This window comes from Mesocricetus auratus, unplaced genomic scaffold (assembly GCF_017639785.1).
Source record: "Mesocricetus auratus isolate SY011 unplaced genomic scaffold, BCM_Maur_2.0 Super-Scaffold_100027, whole genome shotgun sequence".
Lineage (NCBI taxonomy): Eukaryota > Metazoa > Chordata > Mammalia > Rodentia > Cricetidae > Mesocricetus > Mesocricetus auratus.
Genome location: NW_024429208.1, coordinates 21,986,278 through 22,007,792, shown reverse-complemented (window position 1 = coordinate 22,007,792; position 21,515 = coordinate 21,986,278). Strand labels below are relative to the sequence as shown.

At 45.2% G+C, this 21,515-nt stretch overlaps 1 protein-coding gene across 1 annotated transcript; it reads right to left on the bottom strand.

Annotated features, from left to right (window-relative positions):
- Positions 1-3,990: 3,990 nt before the first annotated feature.
- Positions 3,991-19,726, bottom strand: Kifbp (kinesin family binding protein). The gene is given in 9 exon segments (XM_013113999.3): positions 3,991-5,587; positions 6,602-6,717; positions 8,575-8,659; positions 11,175-11,358; positions 11,644-11,723; positions 16,818-16,916; positions 19,245-19,292; positions 19,294-19,407; positions 19,409-19,726. Coding segments are annotated over 9 exon segments (1,854 nt in total). The 5' UTR covers positions 19,661-19,726; the 3' UTR covers positions 3,991-4,711.
- Between the last annotated feature and the right edge of the window lie 1,789 nt (positions 19,727-21,515).

Sequence of the window (21,515 nt, the reverse complement as noted above, 5' to 3'; positions counted from 1 at the left end):
AACTTGGGAAGCAGGGGCAGATGAATCTTTGTGAGTTCAAGGACAGCCTGGTCTACATAGTATGTTCCAAGATAGCCAGGTCTATAGAGAGACCCTGTCTCAAACAACCAAAACCAAAACAAACAACAAAAACCAAAAAACAAGGGTTGGAAAGATGACTCAGCCATTAAAGGCTAAAAATAAGCAAAAAAGACAAACAATGGGGCTGGAGAGATGGCTCAGAGGTTAAGAGCACTGACTGTTCTTCCACGGGTCCTAAGTTCAATTCCCAGCAACCACATGGTGGCTCATAGCCATCTACAATTCAATCTGGTGCCCTCTTCCAGTATGTATGCAGAACACTGTATATGTAATAAATAAATAAATCTTTAAAAAAAAGACAAACAAAACACATCCATATATACTGGGTCATTTGAAAATATTATTGTTATCCAAATAACTGAGGGTTCTGTTTTTACAGCTCATGATTAGAAACTGTTTCTGATAAATGAAAAATGGGCACATTCTCAAAGTGGCTACAGAAAGACTGCCAACTCTGGAGCAGCTACTTAGAAACAAAACTGGTAACTGAAAACCTCTTTATATAGTTATAATTACGGTTCGGATAGGGTAGAGTTTTAGGCCAATCTTCCTTCTTTTCATTTCTTTTTTGTTTTTTTTTTTTTTGTTGTTGTTGTTGTTGTTGGGTTTTTTTTTGGTTTTTCGAGACAGGGTTTCTCTGTGGCTTTGGAGGCTGTCCTGGAACTCGCTCTGTAGACCAGGCTGGCCTCGAACTCACAGAGATCCGCCTGCCTCTGCCTCCCGAGTGCTGGGATTAAAGGTGTGCGCCACCAACGCCCGGCCCTTCATTTCTATCTGACTTGGTAGCTTGTGAAGAATTTTACTCAAGTTGCTTACAGTTCAATCTCACCAAATTGCTAGGACCCACTAGCTGAGTTCTGTAAGAAACACAGGGTTCAACTAGGCCTGCCTCTCAATGACTGCTCAACTTTTATAGCAAATGAATGCACAGGTTTTAAAGCTCATAAACCCATGGTCTCCGCTATCTGCTCTGTAATGTCGTACAAAGAGGCTTTGTGAGCAGAACATCTGAAACGGCACTATTAGGGACGAAGGCAGAGCCTGGAGATGTGTGCCAGGAGTAAGGGAACACAGAGCTGAGATTCCTGCTGATAACCAGAGACAAGGTCTTAAAGCCTGCAAAGTCACAGAGAGCAAGTGACGAAGGGCAGAGTATATTGATGTCTACAGTATGAAAGTATGAAGACCAGTTTTACAGTCGCTGCCTGTTCTACTTGGTGTTTTTACCCTCTGAAATTCAGTTAACACTGCCCGAAAGAAGAAAGGCAAAGGCACAAGCCATTGAGCCTGAGCATATTCTCCAAGCGTAGCACCCAGAGCTCGGCAGGTACTTTTTACATGTATAAACACTGAAATGAGGTCACGAAAATGACCCTATCAAGAAAGACCTGGGGGTGGGGAGCGCTCAGCAGTTAAGAGCACTCACTGCTCTTACAGAGAACCCCTTGGTTCCCAGAGTCCACGTGGTGGCTCACAACCACCGTAATTCCAGTTCCATGGTGTCTGACACCCTCTTTTGACTTCTGAGGACACCGTACACGTGTGCATAGGCATACATGAAAATCACTCCTACACATCACCATCTGTGAAAGAAAGGCTTGGGACAGAGAGGGGTGAGGTTCCCTGTCACATCTGTCCTCAAGAAGCTGCCTGCCCTCCTTGGCTCCTTCGAGCCTCCTCCATTCCCTTTTGAGGATGGGTTCGTGAAAAGCTATTGAACATCTCAGGGTTGCCACCGTAAACTCAACATGACCTAAACTGAGCTCTTGCTTCTAACCCCACAGGCACCACATAAAAACAGGCTTCACCTGTGCGCTTCCTCGACTTTTAATTGTGGCTTCTGATTCTTCTCCCTCAGAAACCTCTGACATGGCCATTGCTTCTGCTTCTGCCCCATCACCCTGGCTCAAGCCAGCCTGTCTCTGACTTGGATCAACTGTATCAACCCATCCTCCTCAGAAGCTAATTTCCTTGTTTGCTTCCTTCCTCGATCCTTCTCTTTCTCTTTAAGATGGGGTATCATACAGCCCAGGCTGGTCCCAAACTCAGTCGGTAGCTAAAAAGACCTCAAATGTATGATGTTCCTGCCTCTACTGGGACTACAGGTGTGAAGCATCATGTATAGTTTATGTGGTGCTGGGATTGAACTCGGGTCTCTAGAGTCTGGGCAAGCACTCTATCAACTAGGCCATGTCCCCAGACCATAAGTGCTGGTTTCTTAAAAATTCTAATCAGGTTGGCCAGTGCTCTTGCTAAAATTCCAGGAACCATTGCACCTAGAATAAAAAGCAAACTGTCCCCAACCTACATAGACCCCTCCACCTGACTTCTGATGTCTGCCTCTCCTAAAGTGCCAGGCTCCTTTGCAAGCTCGTTCAGACTAGCATCCCTGGACACTCTAATAAAGACTATATGAGCTCTTCTTCATTCAGTTCTCCACTCTGGGTGCCTACCTTGTCCAGGCCTTCCAAACCAGCAAAGCTAAGCAGCACCCCTCTTCCCACAAATGCTTGCATCAGCACTGGATTTTCCTCACTCCGCCCCAAGATACCTTGCTCTCTGTTCATCTGCTCTGTGAGCACAGGGCCTGATTCACATGCACTTCAATGAAGACTGGTGAAATTCTAACTGAATCCTACAGACTGACTGCTATGCGTAGATTTGTTCCCCGGCAACAATAGTTATGTAAACACATGCCCATAAAAAACATCATGGAAGCCCAGTGATGGTGGTGCACGCCTTTAATTCCAGCACTCAGAAGGCAAAGGCAGGCAGATCTCTGTGAGTTTGAGGCCAGCTTGGTCTAGAGAGCACCTTCCAGGATAGCCAGGTACACACAGAGAAACCCTGTCACTAAAAAACAAAAAACAAAACAAAACAAAAGAAGAAACACTATGGAATTTTGGGAGCTTTGGAATGCAAATTAATAGGCAAGCAAACCATGCACAGGGCTACTGTCTACAGCAAATGTTACAATTGATCTGGACTGTGAGCTACATCCCTGTTCCCACCCCCATGGATGCAGACAGTGCAAGCCAGGTTCTTGCCCATGCTAGGCAAGCACTCCAACCTCTAAGCCACATCCTCAGCCCTGAATTCTGCATTTGTCTAACTCACCAACACATACGAACAATGTTTATGACAATTATGATGTGGTTTGTAACTACAGCAGGGCTCCTTGATGATAAACTATAATCAGTACGGTTTTCTATTTTAATATTTTCTCACTGAGCAATGTTATTAAAGACATATTCTCTGAGGAAGGGGCCGAGGAAATGGGAGGTGGACGAGTAAAGGTAACAGGAGTATGACTGAAATAGATTACATATGTGTACAAAAATGTCAAAGTGGAAAAAAAATGTCAAAGTGAAATATATTACTGTGAATAATTAATATCATAATAAAAATTAAAATGTTATTCTCTGGCTCTGAATAAGCTAATTCCTTCAAGGTGACAAAAATAAGGTCAATTTTTAAAAATTTATTTATTTATTATGAATACAACATCTTGCCTCCATGTATCCCTGCAGGTCAGAAGAGGACACCAGATCTCATTATGGATGGTTGTGAGCCACCATGTGGTTGCTGGGAATTGAACTCATGACCTCTGGAAGAGCAGACAGTGCTCTTAACCTCTGAGCCATCTCTCCAGCCCCGTAAAATAAGGTCAATTTTTATAAGAAAATGGGTTGGAGAGATGGCTCAATGGCTAAGAGCACTGCCTTCTCTCCCAGAGGCCCAGGGCTTGGTTCCCAGCACCCACACAGCAGTAACAACTGCCTATAATTCCAGGGAAATCTGATACCCTCTGCTGGCCTCCCTAGATACTACATATACACGATCCACAGGTGTACACTTGGCATATACACAAAAAACATTCTTACATGAAGAAAAGGAGTAGTAGAAGTGTTTATTAGTTGAAAAAAGTAAATTTATTATGTGCAAGGCCTTTTGTCCTACAATTAAGATAAGCCATTTTACAATTTTCTTTTTTTGGGGGGGGGGTTCGAGATAGGGTTCCTCTGTGTTAACAGTTCTGGCTGTCCTAGAACTTGCTTTGTAGACCAGGATAGCCTTGAACCCACTGAGATCCACCTGCCTCTGCCTCTCGAGTGCTGGAATTAAAGGCATGTGCCACCACTGCCCGACCTTTTACAGCATTTTTAATTAACTTAAGCTTTTAGTATTTTTAAAAGGGAAAGATTTATTTAGGAGTTTGAGAAAGTATTTTACAAAGAATGACTATAGAAGTGACTTTCTCAAATTCGTCACAGTAACAGGCTCTTCTACCAGGCACATTACCTCGTGCTGTTCCTAGTGTGAAATCCAACAAGTACTAGTCAGCAGAGGACATAACAGTTAGAAGTCAAGGCAGGAGATACTCATATTGAAACAGGAAAACAAGCGATCGAAAATGCAAAACACCTGTCACTTAGCAAGGCAATTTACATAATTAGGCATAAATTATGCATTAACTCTATGCTGCATAAGTCCTAGCATTGACTCAGGTACCTGACTGCATCTGATGCTCAGGTGTCTTCCTCTAGCTCTGGTGTTGAAGGCGACCACAGAGCCAGGCCTGGCTCGCTATGGGGTGGAGGGGAATTGCTCCGGGTTGTGTTTCCTTCCCTTAAGTCAGGGCCATCTTCGTTCTGAACCTCTCCATTTTTGTCGGGAGAAGACTGACCATTTCTTTACTAAGTTCTAACTCAACTTCTATTTCCTGGGCAGCCTCGGGGTGAGTTTCACAGTAATCAACAATAAATTTGTAATGCTCCAAAGAGGTGGCCAAATTTTCTAGCTCTTTCTTAGGGTCTGCAGTGATGATTCTGCCATAAAGACGAGCTACTCGGAACTTAGCCAACATGGCGGGGCGGAGAACATCCTCCCCGATGTGCTCAGGAAACACTTTATTTGGGTCCCTCAGGGAGTCTAGGAAGAGCTGGTAGTACTTGAGTGCAGACTTATTCAGGCTATTTATTTTTTTCACAATGTGTGAGTCAGGGTCCCTGAGCTTGTCAGCAATAGCAACCTTCAAATCCATCATGTCATAGTAAGTGTGTGCAATTTCAAACTGTACCTGCCTGTTGACCAACAGGTAATACTGTGGGTTCAAGCCCACAGTCAGGGGCTCTAGCATGGCGATCCTGCGCTTGTGCATCTTACACCGCCTCTCCATGTCAGTCTCAAAGAAAGCGAGCACCTTGAACAGCGCGCTGTGGTCTTGGACTACTTCGATATGGTCAGTGACATACCCATCAATCTGGAAGAACTCTTTTGCCTCAAACACATAGTGTTGACCCAGTAGGAAAAGTTCCCTGGCTTCTTCAAAATCTAACGGTCTCAAGTATCTCACTTTCTCCTCCACTGCAGAGATGGCATCACACAACTCGCCAGTCCCAAACTGTACAGCCCTTTTCCTGATGCTCTCTTCCTCATCCAGCTCTTTCTTCCTCAACGCTCGGAGTTCCGACTGTTTGTCAAGATCAAGCTCTCCAATGTTGTCCTAGAAGGAGAAATCACAGTTAAACAGGATGCTCATCTGCTGTCAAGTAAAACTCTATAGTAAATCTCAGCTAGCTATGTGATGGAGCACACCTGTAATCCCAGCATCCAGAAGGCAGAGGCAGGAGGACTGCAAAATGGAGACCAGCCTGGGCTAAACAGCATATTCCAAGCTGGCTGGGGATACACAGAGTAATTCTGTTTCGAAAAAGAAAACGAAGGCAAGCCGGGCGTTGGTGGCGCACGCCTTTAATCCCAGCACTCGGGAGGCAGAGGCAGGCGGATCACTGTGAGTTCGAGACCAGCCTGGTCTACCAAGCGAGTTCCAGGACAGCCTCCAAAGCCACAGGGAAACCCTGTCTCGAAAAACCAAAAAAAAAAAAAAAAAAAAAAAAAGAAAACGAAGGCAGGAAAAGACAACTACCAGAAACACAGAGCTGCAAGTGAGCGCTGGGCTCACATCAGAGCTCTGGAACTAAGCTCCTTATTGTGGTTGGTCCTATATCTAAACTTGACCGCTGCATGGGCTGTGTCTTGAACCTATGAGGTTTTGTCAGTCTGTAAGGTAATACTGCAAAGGCAATCTGGAGAATGAGGAAGGAGCTGGCTTAAACTATGGAGTGAGACTGTTAAAAATAAAAGAAATACAAATAGGGCTGGAGGGTTAGTTTAGTCAGGAGACTGCTAGTCATGAAAGCATGAGGACCCAGATTGGATTCCTAGGACCCAAGTACTTTGTAATCCAGGTACTGGTGAGGCAGAGACAGGTGAATCCCAGGGGCTTGCTGGCCCACTAGGCAGCCTAACCTAATCACCTAGCCCCGTGTCCAGTGAAAGAGTCTCTCAAAAAACCCAAGGTTATCCTCTGCTTTTCACAGGCAAGCTTATATGTGCACCCATATCTGTACACACACAGACACCTAAATAGACACCCCCGCACACACAATTAAAAAACCCACCCACAGTGGGCCTGATGAGCCCCGCTGGAAGCTGAAGGTGACTTCCATGTGCATACCTGCATGGCGAGCTGGGCGTTCTGCATCAGAGTCAAGCAGTACTTGATCCAGCATCTCGCTATTTCCCCTTTCCTTTGATGGTAGAGCTCCGGCATGTCTCCTTCAGCTTCAGGATCTAAAAGCACAGGCCCCGGGTGTAAGCATGGTCAGCGCCATCTGCACGTGCGCTGTCCTCTGTTCTCACCTTTCCTGACTACACAGTGGCACACCCTCCCTCAGCTGTGAGGCACTCAGCACAGTGAGGCTGCATATCCTCCCTAGCTCTCTTAGGTCTTAATCTGCAGGTAAAAACTGAGGTCACACTGTATTGTCACTTTTGAATAGTTTTTTCTTCATATAGTATGCCATTAAAATTCTGACCCTACCATTACCAACTCCAGAGCTCTATTTTTAATACAATTATTACCCACAATTAAACAGATATTTCCTATTCCAGGCATTCTTCTGGTAGAGGGAACATACTGTTTTCAGTTCTTCCCATTATGAACAAGTCTAGGCTACAGATCCCTACACATACATCTATCTAGAATCTGGACTGGTTTCTAGAAATGGAATTTACTAGGCCAAACAGTTTGCACAATTTAAAATATTTAAAATAAAACTGCCAAATTATTTTTAACAAATGCCACATCCAACAGTATTTTTGTACGCTGACAGACAGCATGTGGAGAACAATGGACACTGTCATTTCCCCCCTTCTTCCCAACCCCTTCCAGCTCTGTGCTGGGGTCAGCTTGCCTGGCACACACAAGGCCCTCGCTGCAGTCCCTAGCATCACATACACACAAAGGACCAACCAAACGAAACCTCTGTAACTAAGAGAGACAGTGTGAGGAGACAGCCCTTATATAAGTAGTAAGTGACCAAAATGTCAATCATGGCAACAGGAGACATCTCATAAACCAATAGGAATCCAATGCAGTAGCCAGCCATGGCCTTGAAAACATTATAGGAAGGAGAGCCCGAGGAACTGCCCCAGATGACAAGAAGACTGAAGACACTGACAGCTGAAGGCAGTATGCAGTCTTGAGCTGTGAATACAGTACCAGAATAACATCACTATGGAGGACACTGGAGGACAACTGAGGACAGAAATATGCACTGCAGATAGAGGACTGTCTTGGTGTTGCATTTCCTGAAGCTGCTAACTATCCTGAGAGAAAGAATGAGAGAGAGAGAGAGAGAGAGACAGAGAGACAGAGAGACAGAGAGAGTGTTTGTGATACAGTCTTATGTTACTATCTGAGCCGGCCTGAAGTAGCCCAGGCTGGCCTAAAATTTGTAGCGTTCCTCCTGCCTCCATCTCTGGAGTGCTGGAATTCCAGACATGAGCCATTATGCCTGGCTGAAGATATTCTCATTCCTAGGAAAACATGTATTGAAGTATTACAGATGTAAAGCAGCCTATTAAATTTTCTCTCAAGTGGTCAGAATTCACAAATATTGAGAATGATGAATTTAAAGAAAGGCATATGGTAATTCTGTCCTTACACTTTTCTAAAGCTTAAAACAGTTTCAAATTTGAGGGCTCATGTTACGAGCTCTTGCAGCCTTTTTTTTTTTTTTTTTTTTTTTGGTTTTTCGAAGCAGGGAACTAGCCCTTGTAGACCAGGCTGTTCTCGAACTCACAGAGATTTGTCTTGCTGCTTTTGCAGAGCCCCTGGTTCCATTCCCAGAATCCACACTGTGGCTCTCAACCATCTAACTTCAGTTCTATGGAATAAGACACCCTCTTCTGATCTCTGCAGGCACCATGCACACAGGGGACACACATACACACCCATAGACAGAACACTCAGACATATAAAATAAATCAATCTAAAAAAAGAAAACTAAGTTTCAGAATCTCACACAGATCTGTAATTATATAGAAGCCAGGTATGGTACACACTCGTCATTGCAGTCCTTAGAAAACTAAGACCAAGATCGTCATAATGAGAAACTGTATGATGAAATGCACACACAAACTTACTGTCTTCTGTAGCTGGGATTTTTCCAGTTTGACCAAAAATAACATTAGCAGCAGACAGACAATGTCTGGCCTCCATAAAGCAGAGCTGTTGGGAAAATAAGCAAGAGCAAATGTAACTATGACAAAGCCTTGTTTACAACTAACAGTATCTACTAACATGCAGAAAGCTACACTGTCAGGAAAAGTACCCCACCAATGGGGCCCTGTAGCATTATCTGGTAAAAAGCTACCCTCGAGAATAAACTAACAATATTCTACACTCCTGATAAGGATCCCAGCTGATGGAAAGATGACCGGAGAGTCACTCTCCTCCTGCGACCAGGAACACGGAGCATCCTGTACTCCAACTGCCTCACCACACGCTCAGGATCAGGGTAAACAGGCAAAGTCCCATGCACAGCTCATTCTTAGACCATTTATATTCTGTCAGAGTACTGAAGAATCACCTCTGTCTTCTAAAGCCTCTGGAGGGAGGCGGCAAGACAATGATACTCCCTATCAAGTTTCCAGGTCAACAGACTTCTACAGACTTGAACTTTACGGAACTGCTTTGCCAATACTCATGAAGAACTCAAGATGCAAATCCAGGTGCAGAAAACTTCTCAAACACTTCAAGAACATCTCTGTGTCAAACACCAAATACTTGTTATCTGTCATGCAAAATGCAGAATCACCCAACAGCATGAAGTTAACTTTCTTAATAGAAGCCGCCCTCATTAGAGAGAATATCTTCTTCGTATCAGTAATTTGAAAGACTGATTTGGCTGGTAGAACTTCAATAGTAATATATCTCACCTTTACACTGAATTTGGGAGTTATTGTAAAGAATAGTTTGGGTACCAGGGGTATCAATAGCTCAGCAGCATCCATACCTCCGAGAGTTGGTATGAAATCTCCAACCATAAGACAGTTGCAGCTCACATGAAGAAACATTACTTGGCCCTCTACAGTGTCTACCATCATTACCACTCTGGCTCTGTACAGACTGTCTTCCTATAAGCAGCCACTGCTAAAGACAGAGACGCCTTGTGCCCTGTGGGCAGGTGGTTAATGTGGGACTCGAAGAACAGCAAAACTGAAACAGATGGATACGGTAGCAACGCAAATAACACCACTTTCAAACACAGTTCAAATCTCTCTTTTTGTGACAGAACTCAGCTGGTTGTGATATGAAAAAAACAAAAACAAAAAACCCAAAAACAACAAGTGTGGGGTGCAGGAGAGATGCACAAAAATTACCGCACGCTCCACAGAAGCAATCTTTAACAACCTAAAAGTCACATGTTCACGTTCCAGACATTTCTATACTATGACTATCTATGGGGTTGTAGGTGTTAAATAAAACCATACTGAACAAAGAAGTTTAAAGTTGCTAAACAAACAAACAAGGGTGCCCCAACAGCTGGAGGGAAGGAGGCAGCAGAGGGGCCTCTTGATGGCCACGATGAAATGGAGTCACAGAAGTTGTATGACTGAATGCAAAAAGCCTTACTTACATGCTTGATCCTAGACCAAACTCCTAGAAGCGGTGCTGCAGGCACCACTGCCCTTTCTCTCCTAATAGCTTTTCTGAGTGGCGCTCTGTGGGATAATACTCTAAACACAGGGCACGTTTACAGAACCAGCTAACAGGCTTAGTAAGGAAAAGGCTGAGGAGTAGGCGGGCAGGCCACCAGAGGTGCTGACGCGCTGAGAATTACCAAACGTCAGAGCTGTGAATCAGAACTGAAAATCAGTCTGCTGCTGGGCAGCCTTTAGTCACAGTTCTTAAGAGGCATCTTTGAGTTCCAGGCCAACCTGGTCTATAGAGCAAGTTTTAGGCCAGTCAGGGATACACATCAACACCCTGCCTCCAAAAAATGGTGGCGGTGGTGGTGGGTGGGGTGGGGGAGGGGTGAACATTAGAAAAGAAATGGATTTACTCAAAATACAACAAAATGCCAAGTGATTCAGACAAGTAGCTATGAAGTTCAAATCTGTCTCTTTGGAACAGTTCAAAAGTATGTCATAAACCTGGAACTCTAGGACTCAGCACGGATTCAACATCAAAAATGATTATTAGACAGCAGCTAATTCTGAAAAGCAACGGAAACAGATCACATGCTTTTATCAAAGCCCACATTTAACCGTCAACTTCCTCAGACAAATTCTCATAGTTGTAAGATTAGCATTACATGAAGATAAGGTTTTATCTGTAACAAGATAAAAATCTGCAATTTAAGGCAACACATAGCAAAAGTAAAATGAAAAGGGTGCTAACAGGTGGCGGAACTGATGTTAGGTAACTTGTCATCTGAGGGGCTAGCAACACATGCGGGCATAACGAAATCAGCACTTTAAAGATTCAAAAGTAGGGGGAGGAGAAAGAACATGGTCAAAATGTGTTGCATGAAATTCTCAATAAATAAAAACATCATTTTTAAAAAAGATTCAAAAGTACTCATGCAACAAAGCACTCCAATGCTGTTTTGCTAGAGCAGCTGGCTGTATTCTACACCAAGTTTTAAGCAATAAAATGCCAGCTCCCTGCTCTGACAGCACGATTGGCCCTGTCTTCATGCACTATCGAGGCTGTTGGAGAGCTGCTTTGGGACACTGACCTTATTGATGTAAAACTGGGACAGTGTGGCAGCGTTGATGGCCCACTCCATGGGATGGTAGGCATTGTGTTCAAGCTGGCGCTTTAGTGTGCTGTGGCAATAATGAGCCGCTTTCTCAAACATCTCCATGTGCTGGTAGACTTGAGCCAGGAAATACAGGGTATGAGTGTAAACCTTCTCAAATCTGTGAAGGGAAACACTGACTTACATAGGGATTTACAACATAAAAGGGAAAATTCATAGAGATCTGAGTTGAGCTTAGCCCTTGGATCTAACCAACAAGTAGGGAAACAGTCTCCGAGTTGAACAAAGGCAGGTAACTTGTAAGTGACAAATGGAGGTTTTAATGTCATAGGAATCCACAGTGTATCCTGGAGCAGTGCCCATGAAGCAGCAAACACCATGTGTGCATTTCTGAGCAAGCGCCCAGGGAGACCATGGGGTACCCTGTGTCTCTATGAAGACTAACCTTTTTGATCTCTCTTGTTCAGTAAGTTTCTCTTCTTCAGGAAGAAAATGCTCAGTCGGGTCAAGAGGCGGGCTCCCAATCTGTGATTAAAGAACAGAGTTCTTTCAACTTTAAATACAAACCCACAGCACTCTCTTGTGGAGGGACTGGAAAAATTACTTCTGTCAGAGACAGCCTCACCATGGAGCTCTGCAACTCAGGCTGGCCTCAAACTCAGGGTTCTTTAACCTGGGACTAGAGGCTAGCAGACACATAATTATTTTTAAAGATTTATTTATTATGTATACAGTGTTCTGCCTGTATGTATGTCTGCAGGCCAGAAGAGAGCATTAGCCACCATGTGGTTGCTGGGAACTGAACTCAGGACCTCTGGAAGAGCAGTCAATGCGCCTCTGAGCCATCTCTCCAGTCCCAGATGCATAATTAAAAACAAAAACAAAAGACAGGGTCTAGGGGCTGGAGAGATGGCTCAGCAGTTAAGAGCACTGGCTGCTCTTTCAGAGGATCCAGGTTCAATTCCCAACACTTACCCTGCAGTTCACAACTGTCTGTAACTACATTTTCAGAGAATCTGGCTCTCCCATAGACATACATGCAGGCAAAACACCAATGCACATTAAAACAAAAGGCAGGTCTCATTTTGTAGCTCAAGCTAGTCTTGAATTCACAATGTGGCCCAGGGTAGCCTTAGAGTCCTATCAATACTACTGTCTCCATATTTTGAATGCCAGAATTACAGGTGTAAGCCATCATACCTCACATTAGTTGAATATTAATATTTTAATATTGTTTTGTCTACTAAAAAGGCTCTTTTAAATCTACATAAATTTAGATGGGAAAAAAGAAAAGGGAGAAGTGATATAATTATGTTATAATCTCGACGGGTGTTGGTGGCGCACGCCTTTAATCCCAGCACTCAGGAGGCAGAGGCAGGCGGATCTCTGTGAGTTGGAGGCCAGCTCTGGTCTACAGAGCAAGTTCCAGGACAGCCTCCAAAGCCACAGAGAAACCCTGTCCCAAAAAACAAAACAAAACAAAAAAACAACAAAAAATTATGTTATAATCTCAAAATTCAAACAAACAAAAAACCCAAAAATAAATAAACAAAAACCACTTCACCACCAAGCTGACCACCTGAGTTTGATCCCAGAGCCCACATGGTGGAAAGACAGAACCAATTACACATGCACAATGTGGCACATAAATGCACACACACACATAAGTAAATGTAATAAAACAGAAAATATATATAAGTATAAAAATAGTGATTTATATCTTCTTGGGTAACAGTTCAAACTGTCACTACTAATGAAAATCAATTCAGGGAAACAAGCTAAGAGGGTTGTTTTGTTTTGTTTTTATTTTTCAAGACAGGGTTTTTGTGTGTGTGTATCCCTGGCTGTCCTGTAACTGGAACTCAGAGCTATCTTCAGTGTCAACATTACTTTTTCTACAACTAAATAAGAAGCAGTGATCACATCTCTGTGAGTTCGAGGCCGGGCTGGTCCGACAGCCTCAAAAACAATACAGAGAAACCCTGTCTCGTAACCCCCCCCCCAAAAAAAAGAACAGTGATCAGTGATCACACCGCTTATTGTCTTAGGAAGGTCACCCTCTTAAGTTGTCTCCTTGTCTATGAGAAGCAGGGAGTCACAGCATCTGACCTCATAAGGCTGTCAGGATGACTGAGTACTCTCCACAAATCCACACAACATGAAGGCTTCTGTCTGGACAATCCTAACTACTAGTCTGTTCCTGCTTCTTGCTCTATCGTTTTTTGTAGTGCTTGGGAATGAACCCAGAGTCTAGCACACGCTAAGCACACGTCTGTCTATCCTTGAGATTGTCTCAGAACTCCATCCTTGCTTTCAACTGAACTCATCAAGTTTCCAAGGACAGCAACACTTTCTATAGAGAATGTGACCTTACAATATGTCCTAGGGAACTCTGGTCGTCAACCTGACATAGCATAGTCACTTGAGAGAGGAATTGGTCAGATCAGATTGATCTATGTGTGAATATATTGATTATTAATTGATAATAGGAGGGTTCAATCTACTATGGGACAAACCTTTCCCTGGCCAAATGGCCCTGAACTATATAAGAAAGTTAGCTGAACAAGCTAGCAAACAGCATTTTCCTATGGCTTCACGTTTCTGCTTGAGTCCCTGCCCTGATTTCTCTCAGTGATGGACCCTGGAAGTGTAAGACCACTAAACCCAGCCAGGCGTTGGTGGCGCACGCCTTTAATCCCAGCACTCGGGAGGCAGAGGCAGGCGGATCTCTGTGAGTTCGAGACCAGCCTGAACTACCAAGCGAGTTCCAGGACAGCCTCCAAAGCCACAGAGAAACCCTGTCTCGAAAAACCAAAAAAAAAAAAAAAAAAAGACCACTAAACCCTTTGCCTCCCTCATTTTCTTTTGGTCAGAGTTTTTTGTCACTAGAAGCCCAGTGCGCTATGTATTGCGCCACAGAGCCACATTTGTCAGAGTTTTTTTTATCACAGCAAGACATAAACACCAACCGCATTACAACTGCTTCAGGCTTTTGCAGTACACTGAGTGTACTATGAAAAAAAAATCACTAACCATAGCAGGCTTCGGATAAAGTTTGGAATAGACAAAATCACTCCAGCCCAGACTTTCAGGATGTGTATTTAGGATATGTTTTAGAGGTCTTTACCATACCCACATCCCAAAGAACCTATTTTTTTCCTTGGGAATATCTCTAACTTAGAGATTTATTTGAGACAAAGACTCACTTTGCAGCTCTTGTTGTCCTGGAACACACTGTGTAGACAGGTTGGCCTTGAGTTTGGAGAGTTCCTGCCTCTGTCTGTGCAGTCTAAACAATATCTAACAAACTAGACTGGCCAGCACTCAGGAAGCAGAGGCAGGCGGATCTCTGTGAGTTCGAGACCAGCCTGGACTACCAAGCAAGTTCCAGGACAGCCTCCAAAGCCGCAGAGAAACCCTGTCTCGAAAAACCAAAAAAAAAAAAAAAAAAAGAGCTAGACCAAACTAGACTGGCAAAGCAAACAGGAATGGACAGTGTGCTCCACTGATAGCTCATTCTTTTTTATTCACTACCATCACTGATGTAGCTCTAGGAACACTCTATTTCTGCATTCTAGACTAAGCTTGCTTACTAATGAAGCAGTAGAATGCGTCCCTTAAAACATGGGTCCTAGTAAGGGAGGGTGGCACAGGACTGTAATAGCATTTGGGAGGCGGTGGATAGGAAGATCAGGAGTTTGAGGTCATTCTCATTCTCAGCTATACAGTGAGTTCAAGACCAGCCTGGGTTACATCAGAAACTGTCTAGAACCCACAGGAAAAAAAAAGGGTATGGTATAGGTTGAGTGCCATCTCCACTATTCATTCTGGGTAAGTAATTTAATTTACCGTACTCCATGTCCTTATCTATAAAATTAGGACATCGATAGCACCCACCTTATCAAGTTAGGACTCAAGAGAGTTATTATTAATTACAAATCACTGATAACCATGTCTATAGGTACTCTACTGTTTATGAAATGGAGCACTGCTCTGATGTCTGCTCTTAGTCTCTCAGAAGAAGTACCTCACTCACACCTGTAAGATGGCCACTCACGAGGTGGAGACAGGAGGATCATGAGTTTAAGACCAATTCTGGCTACACGATGAGACCTGCCTCAAATCAAAGCAATTAGCATTTTACTAATGGGTTTTAAAGCTGGTAACTGCAACAGTGATAATTCACAGAAAAATACTGTGCTTGCTAACACCCTTCACAGACAAAGAGCGGGAAGGCAGATGGCAGCAGGGGTGGTTTGTTGTCTTCGAGAACTGTGACCACTCAATGAGAATTTCCAAGTTCTGCAGAGCCCCTGAAACTGGACAGCACTTCCTGAGCATCACCCATGGGGAGGTAGGAAGCAGCCGTGGATCCAGCCAGCACACTGTGAGCTTCCTATACAGAGACGCTCACCTGTATAAGCTGCATTTCAGACGCGGGGGAAAATCATCATGGAAAACATAGCCCTGAAGCAGGGCTCTCAGAACACGGCATCACAGCAGCAGCCCAAATGCCACCCTGCTACAAATCACACTCTCAGGCTGCAGCCCAGAGCTGCTGCAGAAGGACTTGGGAGCCAGGTCTACCAAGGCTTTGGTTATGGTCTTGCAGTGTGGCACAGCTGGTCTTGAACTCAAGCTCTCCCTCAACCTTCCAAGTTGCTGGTAACACAGGAGCCTACAGATCTAGTGACAGAGGCTTAGCAAGCCCTTTGGGTGATGCTGGCGTGCACACCACAGATGCAAAGCACAGCCACGAAGAGTTCAGATGTACTACTCAGGTAGCTGGCTTCCCTTAAAGCACTGCTGTCTTTAGTGAGAACAAAATACAATCTGTAGTCTCAATACAAAATGAGCTCGAGCAATGGCTGCTCTTGCAGAGGACCTGACTGAGTTCAGTTCCCATCACCCACACAGTGGTTCCAAAACTATCTGTAACTCCAGTTCCAAGGAATCTGATGCCCTCTTCTGACCTCCAAGGGCACCAGGCATGCAAATAGTACACAGATATATACATGCAGCAAACACTCATGCATACAAAATGAAGGAAATCTAAAGGAAATACAAAAATACTCAAATGGTACTTTTGGATGACATTAGAGTGTTTCCTTTATGATTATATTAAGACTATCTTTACCATTATGTTCTACCTGAGGATTATTACTATTTTTGTTTTGTTTTTTTGAGACACTGTTTCTTTGTGTAGTCCTGGCTGCCCTGGCACTCCCTCTGTAGATCAGGCTGGCCTTGAACTCATGTAGATCCGCCTGCCTCTGCCTCCCAAGTGCTGGGATTAAAGACATGTGCCATCAATGCCTGGCCCGAGGGCTATTTTTAAGAACCTCAGTCTTTGACAAGTGGTGGCAGTACATGCCTTTAGTCCATCACTCGGGAGGCAGAGGCTGGCAGATCTCTGTGAGTTTGAGACCAATCTGGCATTTCAAGCGTGCACAATACCCAGCTCTCTACATGGGCTTTGGGGGGTCAAAGCTGGGTCTTCAGGCTTGCAAGGCACTTTATAAAGACAGCCATCTCCACAGCCTATGAACAAAGAATTCTTGTATCAGTTCTTGATTAGTGTCAGCTCCGATTTTAATTTTTGTCTGTCACATAACATACCTCTTTCATGTACTGATTGTACAGTGCTTCTGATGACTCCAGGTAGGACCGGGCAGTCTCAATCTCTTCTCTTTCAGACCACAGGATGCCCAGGTTGTTCTGGAAAGGAAGCAAGGGAAGGGGGAATGGTAACTGAATACATCCAATTAAAGTAACACAACTGATAAAATAGCAGTGGGTTTTAATATGGCCCTCTTTGTTTTCACGACTTTGCTTCCTGTTCATGAGCTGAAGTCTTTCTCTGTCGTACTACAACAGTCAGAGTCCATGTGACCAAGAAAACCTGGACTAAATCTTCTAAAGCAAACCATTCCTCCCTTTGAGTGTTTATGCGGGAATTGGGGAAACACCGTCCTAGACATGGCCAAAGGGGCATCTCTTGGGTGGTTCTTAGTCCAGTCAAGCTGCTGGTGCAGAATCACCATCATACAAGGTTCAAGTTTAACTTTGAAATTGCTAAAGTAGGTTTGCTGTTGCTGTCTTTGTGTTTTTCCTTTTTGTTTTTAACGACAGGATTTCTCTGTGTAGTCCTGGCTGTCCTGGAACTCATTATGTAGACCAGACTGGCCTAGTTCACAGAGATCCACCTGCCTCTGCCTACCAGGGGCCAGGATTAAAGGCATGTTGACAGCAGCTGGCTGAAGTGTTTGAACTGAACAGCTTACGAATTTCTTTAGCTCACTCATGTGAAATATGCCTGTCTGTGCCACCTACTGAAGCTATAAGTAGTGAGCAAAAAGTACAGGTGGCGCTTATTATTATTATTTATTTGACTTTTAATTTTATTGAGCCATAATAAAAGAATATGACATACAATTTCTTTTTAAGTTTTGAGACTTTCCCTTAAGGCCTACCTACTCAATAACCAATTTTAGTCAATACCCGCTGGTCCACACATTGGAGCGCACATGGACTGTAGGATGACAATGCTTGGAAGCATAAGGAACTAACCTGGCCCAAGGGAGTCAGGCATTACTCATATTTTTTCCCCATAGGTCAAGATGAAACCTGGACTGCTAGGTAAATGCTCTACCAATGGACCTGGAAAACTCCATCCACTATCTGAATTTTGAAGTGCTATGTTCCTCAAAGTGCACCCTATAAATGAGACCCAGTATTGTAAACGGACGTTTCCTGACCCAACTGCCCAGTCCCAAATAACCGACTTAGAGGCTGAATATGAATTATAAATGCTCTGCCGATATCTCAGGCTTATTACTAACGAGCTCTTGCTTTTTTTTTTTTTTTTTTTTTTTTGGCTTTTACAAGACAGGGTTTCTCTGTATTGTTTTGGAGGCTATCCGTCCAGCCCGGCCTCGAACTCACAGAGATCTGCCTGCCTCTGCCTCCCAAGTGCTGGGATTAAAGGCATGCGCCACCACCACCAGGCTGAGCTCTTGCATTTAAATTAACCCATTTCTACTAATCTACGTATTGCCACATGGCTCGTGGCTTGTTACTCGTTGCTACACGTCCTGTTCCTACACGTCCTGCTTTCTCTGTGTCGGGCTGGCTGAGTCTGTCTGACTCCACCCTTCTTCTACTCCCCCACCTTCGACCCCCACTCCCGGAGTCCTCAGTCTGAGCGCCCCAGTTACACCTTTTTACCTGGCTATTAGCCAATCAGTGTTTCATTAACAATACTCATAACTCACAGCAGTTTTATAAAACACTGAAAGTTGGAAGGTGAGATCAGTTTGGGCCAATGGAAGCTACTAAAACAAGAGTCAGTCACGGTGGTCCACTCCTGAATCTCAGCAAGCAGGTTGGGGCGGGAGGTTCATGGGTTAAAGGCCAGCCTGGGCTACAAAACCAAACCCTGTCCGAAAGGAAAAAGGGAGGGAAGATTCTAGCACTCAAAGAGACAAGAAGATCAGCATTGGACACATGAAACAAACGACAAAAAACTAAACGCAAACCAAAAAAAAGTTATTAAGAGGAGACACATTAGAGGGGATGGGTGGGAATTCCTTGCTGAGCAAACAAAACAATGTAGTAAAGATGGAGCTGAAGATTTTCAACATTTTGTTTTGAACCAAGAACGGATTATTCTTGCTAACCCTTGTCATTTCACTCCATTTGAATCACGTTGGATTTTTCTTAATAGAATGAAACTGGGCTGGTCAAGGGGTTCGAAAGCACAGCCGCTAATGTTCTGCCCAGGACTAGGGACGGTATAAAGTGATACTGGAGCGGGCGCTGAGAGCTCAGAGGGAGTTCGCAGGCAGATGGTGGGTAGGCGTTAGGACATAAATTAAAAGCTTCACTCTGTAGCCCAGGCTAGCCAGGAACTCGTAGCAATCCTCCTGCCGCAGCCTTGAGAGTGCTGGGATTGCAGGCCCGGCATTCTGCGAAGCTGGGGACTGAGCCAACTGGGACACATCCCCAGCCAGGAGGGGCTTTTGGATGCCGAGCTCCGCATCTCACCTGCGCCTGGATGTAGAGAGACACGCAGCCGAGCGACAGGCGGAAGGGGGCGCAGCAGCGACAGGCACCTGGCCAGATGCTCCTCTCCAGCAGACAGCTCCTCCGTGTCGATGTGGTTCACGCCGAGGTGGAACTCGATCACCGCGAGCCGCAGCGCCCGCTGCTCCCCCCGGGCCCTCGGCGTCCCGCGGCTCGGCCGCGCCCAGGGGCTGGTCGCCGGGTCCGTCATCCGCAGCCCGCTCGTCGTCGTCCTCGGGCGCCGGGCCCAGCAGCGCGCGCACCTCCTCCAGCAGCGCCCGCGCGCCGTACTTAGACTTGTACGGCTCCTTCTCCGGGTTCTTGTGCAGCTCCACCCGCGACAGGGCCAGCGCCGCCTGGAACTTCTCCCGGATCTCCGGCCCCGGGGTGCCCGCCATCGCGGCCTGAGCAGACGGCCGCCTCCCCGCCCGAGGACCAGACACCGGAGGCCTCCGCGTTGCGACACTTCACTTACGACACGTCGTGACTGTGGAGCGCCGACCAATGAAGTCGGTTGAGGGAAGCGCGAGACGCTCGGCAACAGCCAATGGGAGGGCGTGCTGGTCGCCACAACAGCCGTCGTCAGGGAAACGAAGCTGTCGGGGAGGAGGACAGAGAGGTCGGCTGTGCCTGGTGTGGTAGGGCTCCTCGCACTTCATCCCGAGAGTTGAAGTAGTTTATATAACAATGTTCAGAATTAGAAGGGTGGGATGTAGCTTAGGGGTAGGTCATTTGCTGCCGGGCATGACACTAGAGGTTCGATCCCTAGCTTAGGTGAAATTCAGGATACTGTTAACAGCTAACTTAGCTAGTTAACTGCTCAGTTGGTTACGCAGGAATCGCTCAATATTAGTATATTAGGCTGTCGTTGCCTTAAAAATTGTATCTGGAGCCGAGCGGTGGTGGCGCACGCCTTTAATCCCAGCACTCGGGAGGCAGAGGCAGGCGGATCTCTGTGAGTTCGAGGCCGGGCTGGACCGATAGCCTCCAAAACAATACAGAGAAACCCTGTCTCGTAAAAACAAAAAAATTGTGTCTGGAGGGAACGTGTACCATGGAGTGCACGCAGAGGTCAGAGAATAACGTTCAGAAGTCAGTCTTCTCCTTCCACCAAGCGGATCTCGGGGATCAAACATAGGTCCTCAGGCTTAGCCTCAACAACCTTTACCCACCGAGCCATCTCACCCCTCAATCTCCCCCTAAGATGTTATAAAGGTTTTGAGCCAGGCATAGTGGCAATTATCTGTAGGTTTACACCAGACCTTGTTCAAGTTAGCTAATAATAAATTCCTGCTACTTGTTTTTGTTTGTTTTTCGATACAAGGTTTCTCTGTGGCTTTGGAGGCTGTCTTGGAGCTAGCTCTTGTAGACCAGGTTGGTCTCGAACTCAGAGATCTGCCTGCCTCTGCCTCCCAAGTGCTGGGATTGAAGGCGTGTGCCACTGCCACCGCCACCACTACTACCTGGCTAAATTCCTGCTACTTTTCAACTATTTTTGAGATAGCTTGCTACTATGTAGCCCAGCCTAACCTCAAATCCAACATCTGCCTGTTCGCCTGTGGCATACCCTGCTTCTAGTGTTGGAATTTATGGGTGTGCCACCAGCCATTTTTTGTTTTTGAGAAAGGATTTCTCTGTATTGTTTTGGAGGCTGTCCTGAAACTTGCTCCATAGACCAGGCTGGCCTTGAACTCACAGAGATCCGCCTGCCTCTGCCTTCCGAGTGCTGGGATTTAAAGTATGCGCCACCAACGCCCAGCTAGTATTAACATTTTTAAAGACAGAATCTATGTAGCTCTGACTGTCCTGGAACTTGCCACGTAAACCACCTACTTGGCAAGTTCCAGGAGGTCTGCCTGCGTCTGCTACCAGAATGCTGGGATTAGAAAAAGCCCTGTTCTATAGCCCTTGAAGGTCTGGTACTTTCAATGCAGCACAGGCTTGCCTTGAGCTCATGGTAATCTTCCTACCTTTGCCTCCCAAACGCAGTTTAAGATATAACCTTTTACCTTTTTTAAAAGGCTTATTGGCCAGAAGGTGGAGGCACACATGCCTGTAATTCCAGCACTGGGGAGACAGAGACAGGTAGATCTCTCTGTGAGTTTGAGGCTAGCCTGATCTACAAAGCTACACAGAGAAACCCTGTCAGGAAAAACCAAGGGCAAATATGCAGTACTAAATCTGTATGTACAGAAAGGTAAACAGAATGGAAGGAGAAGAGAGCAATTCATAGAACCGAATGAGTGATTTCAA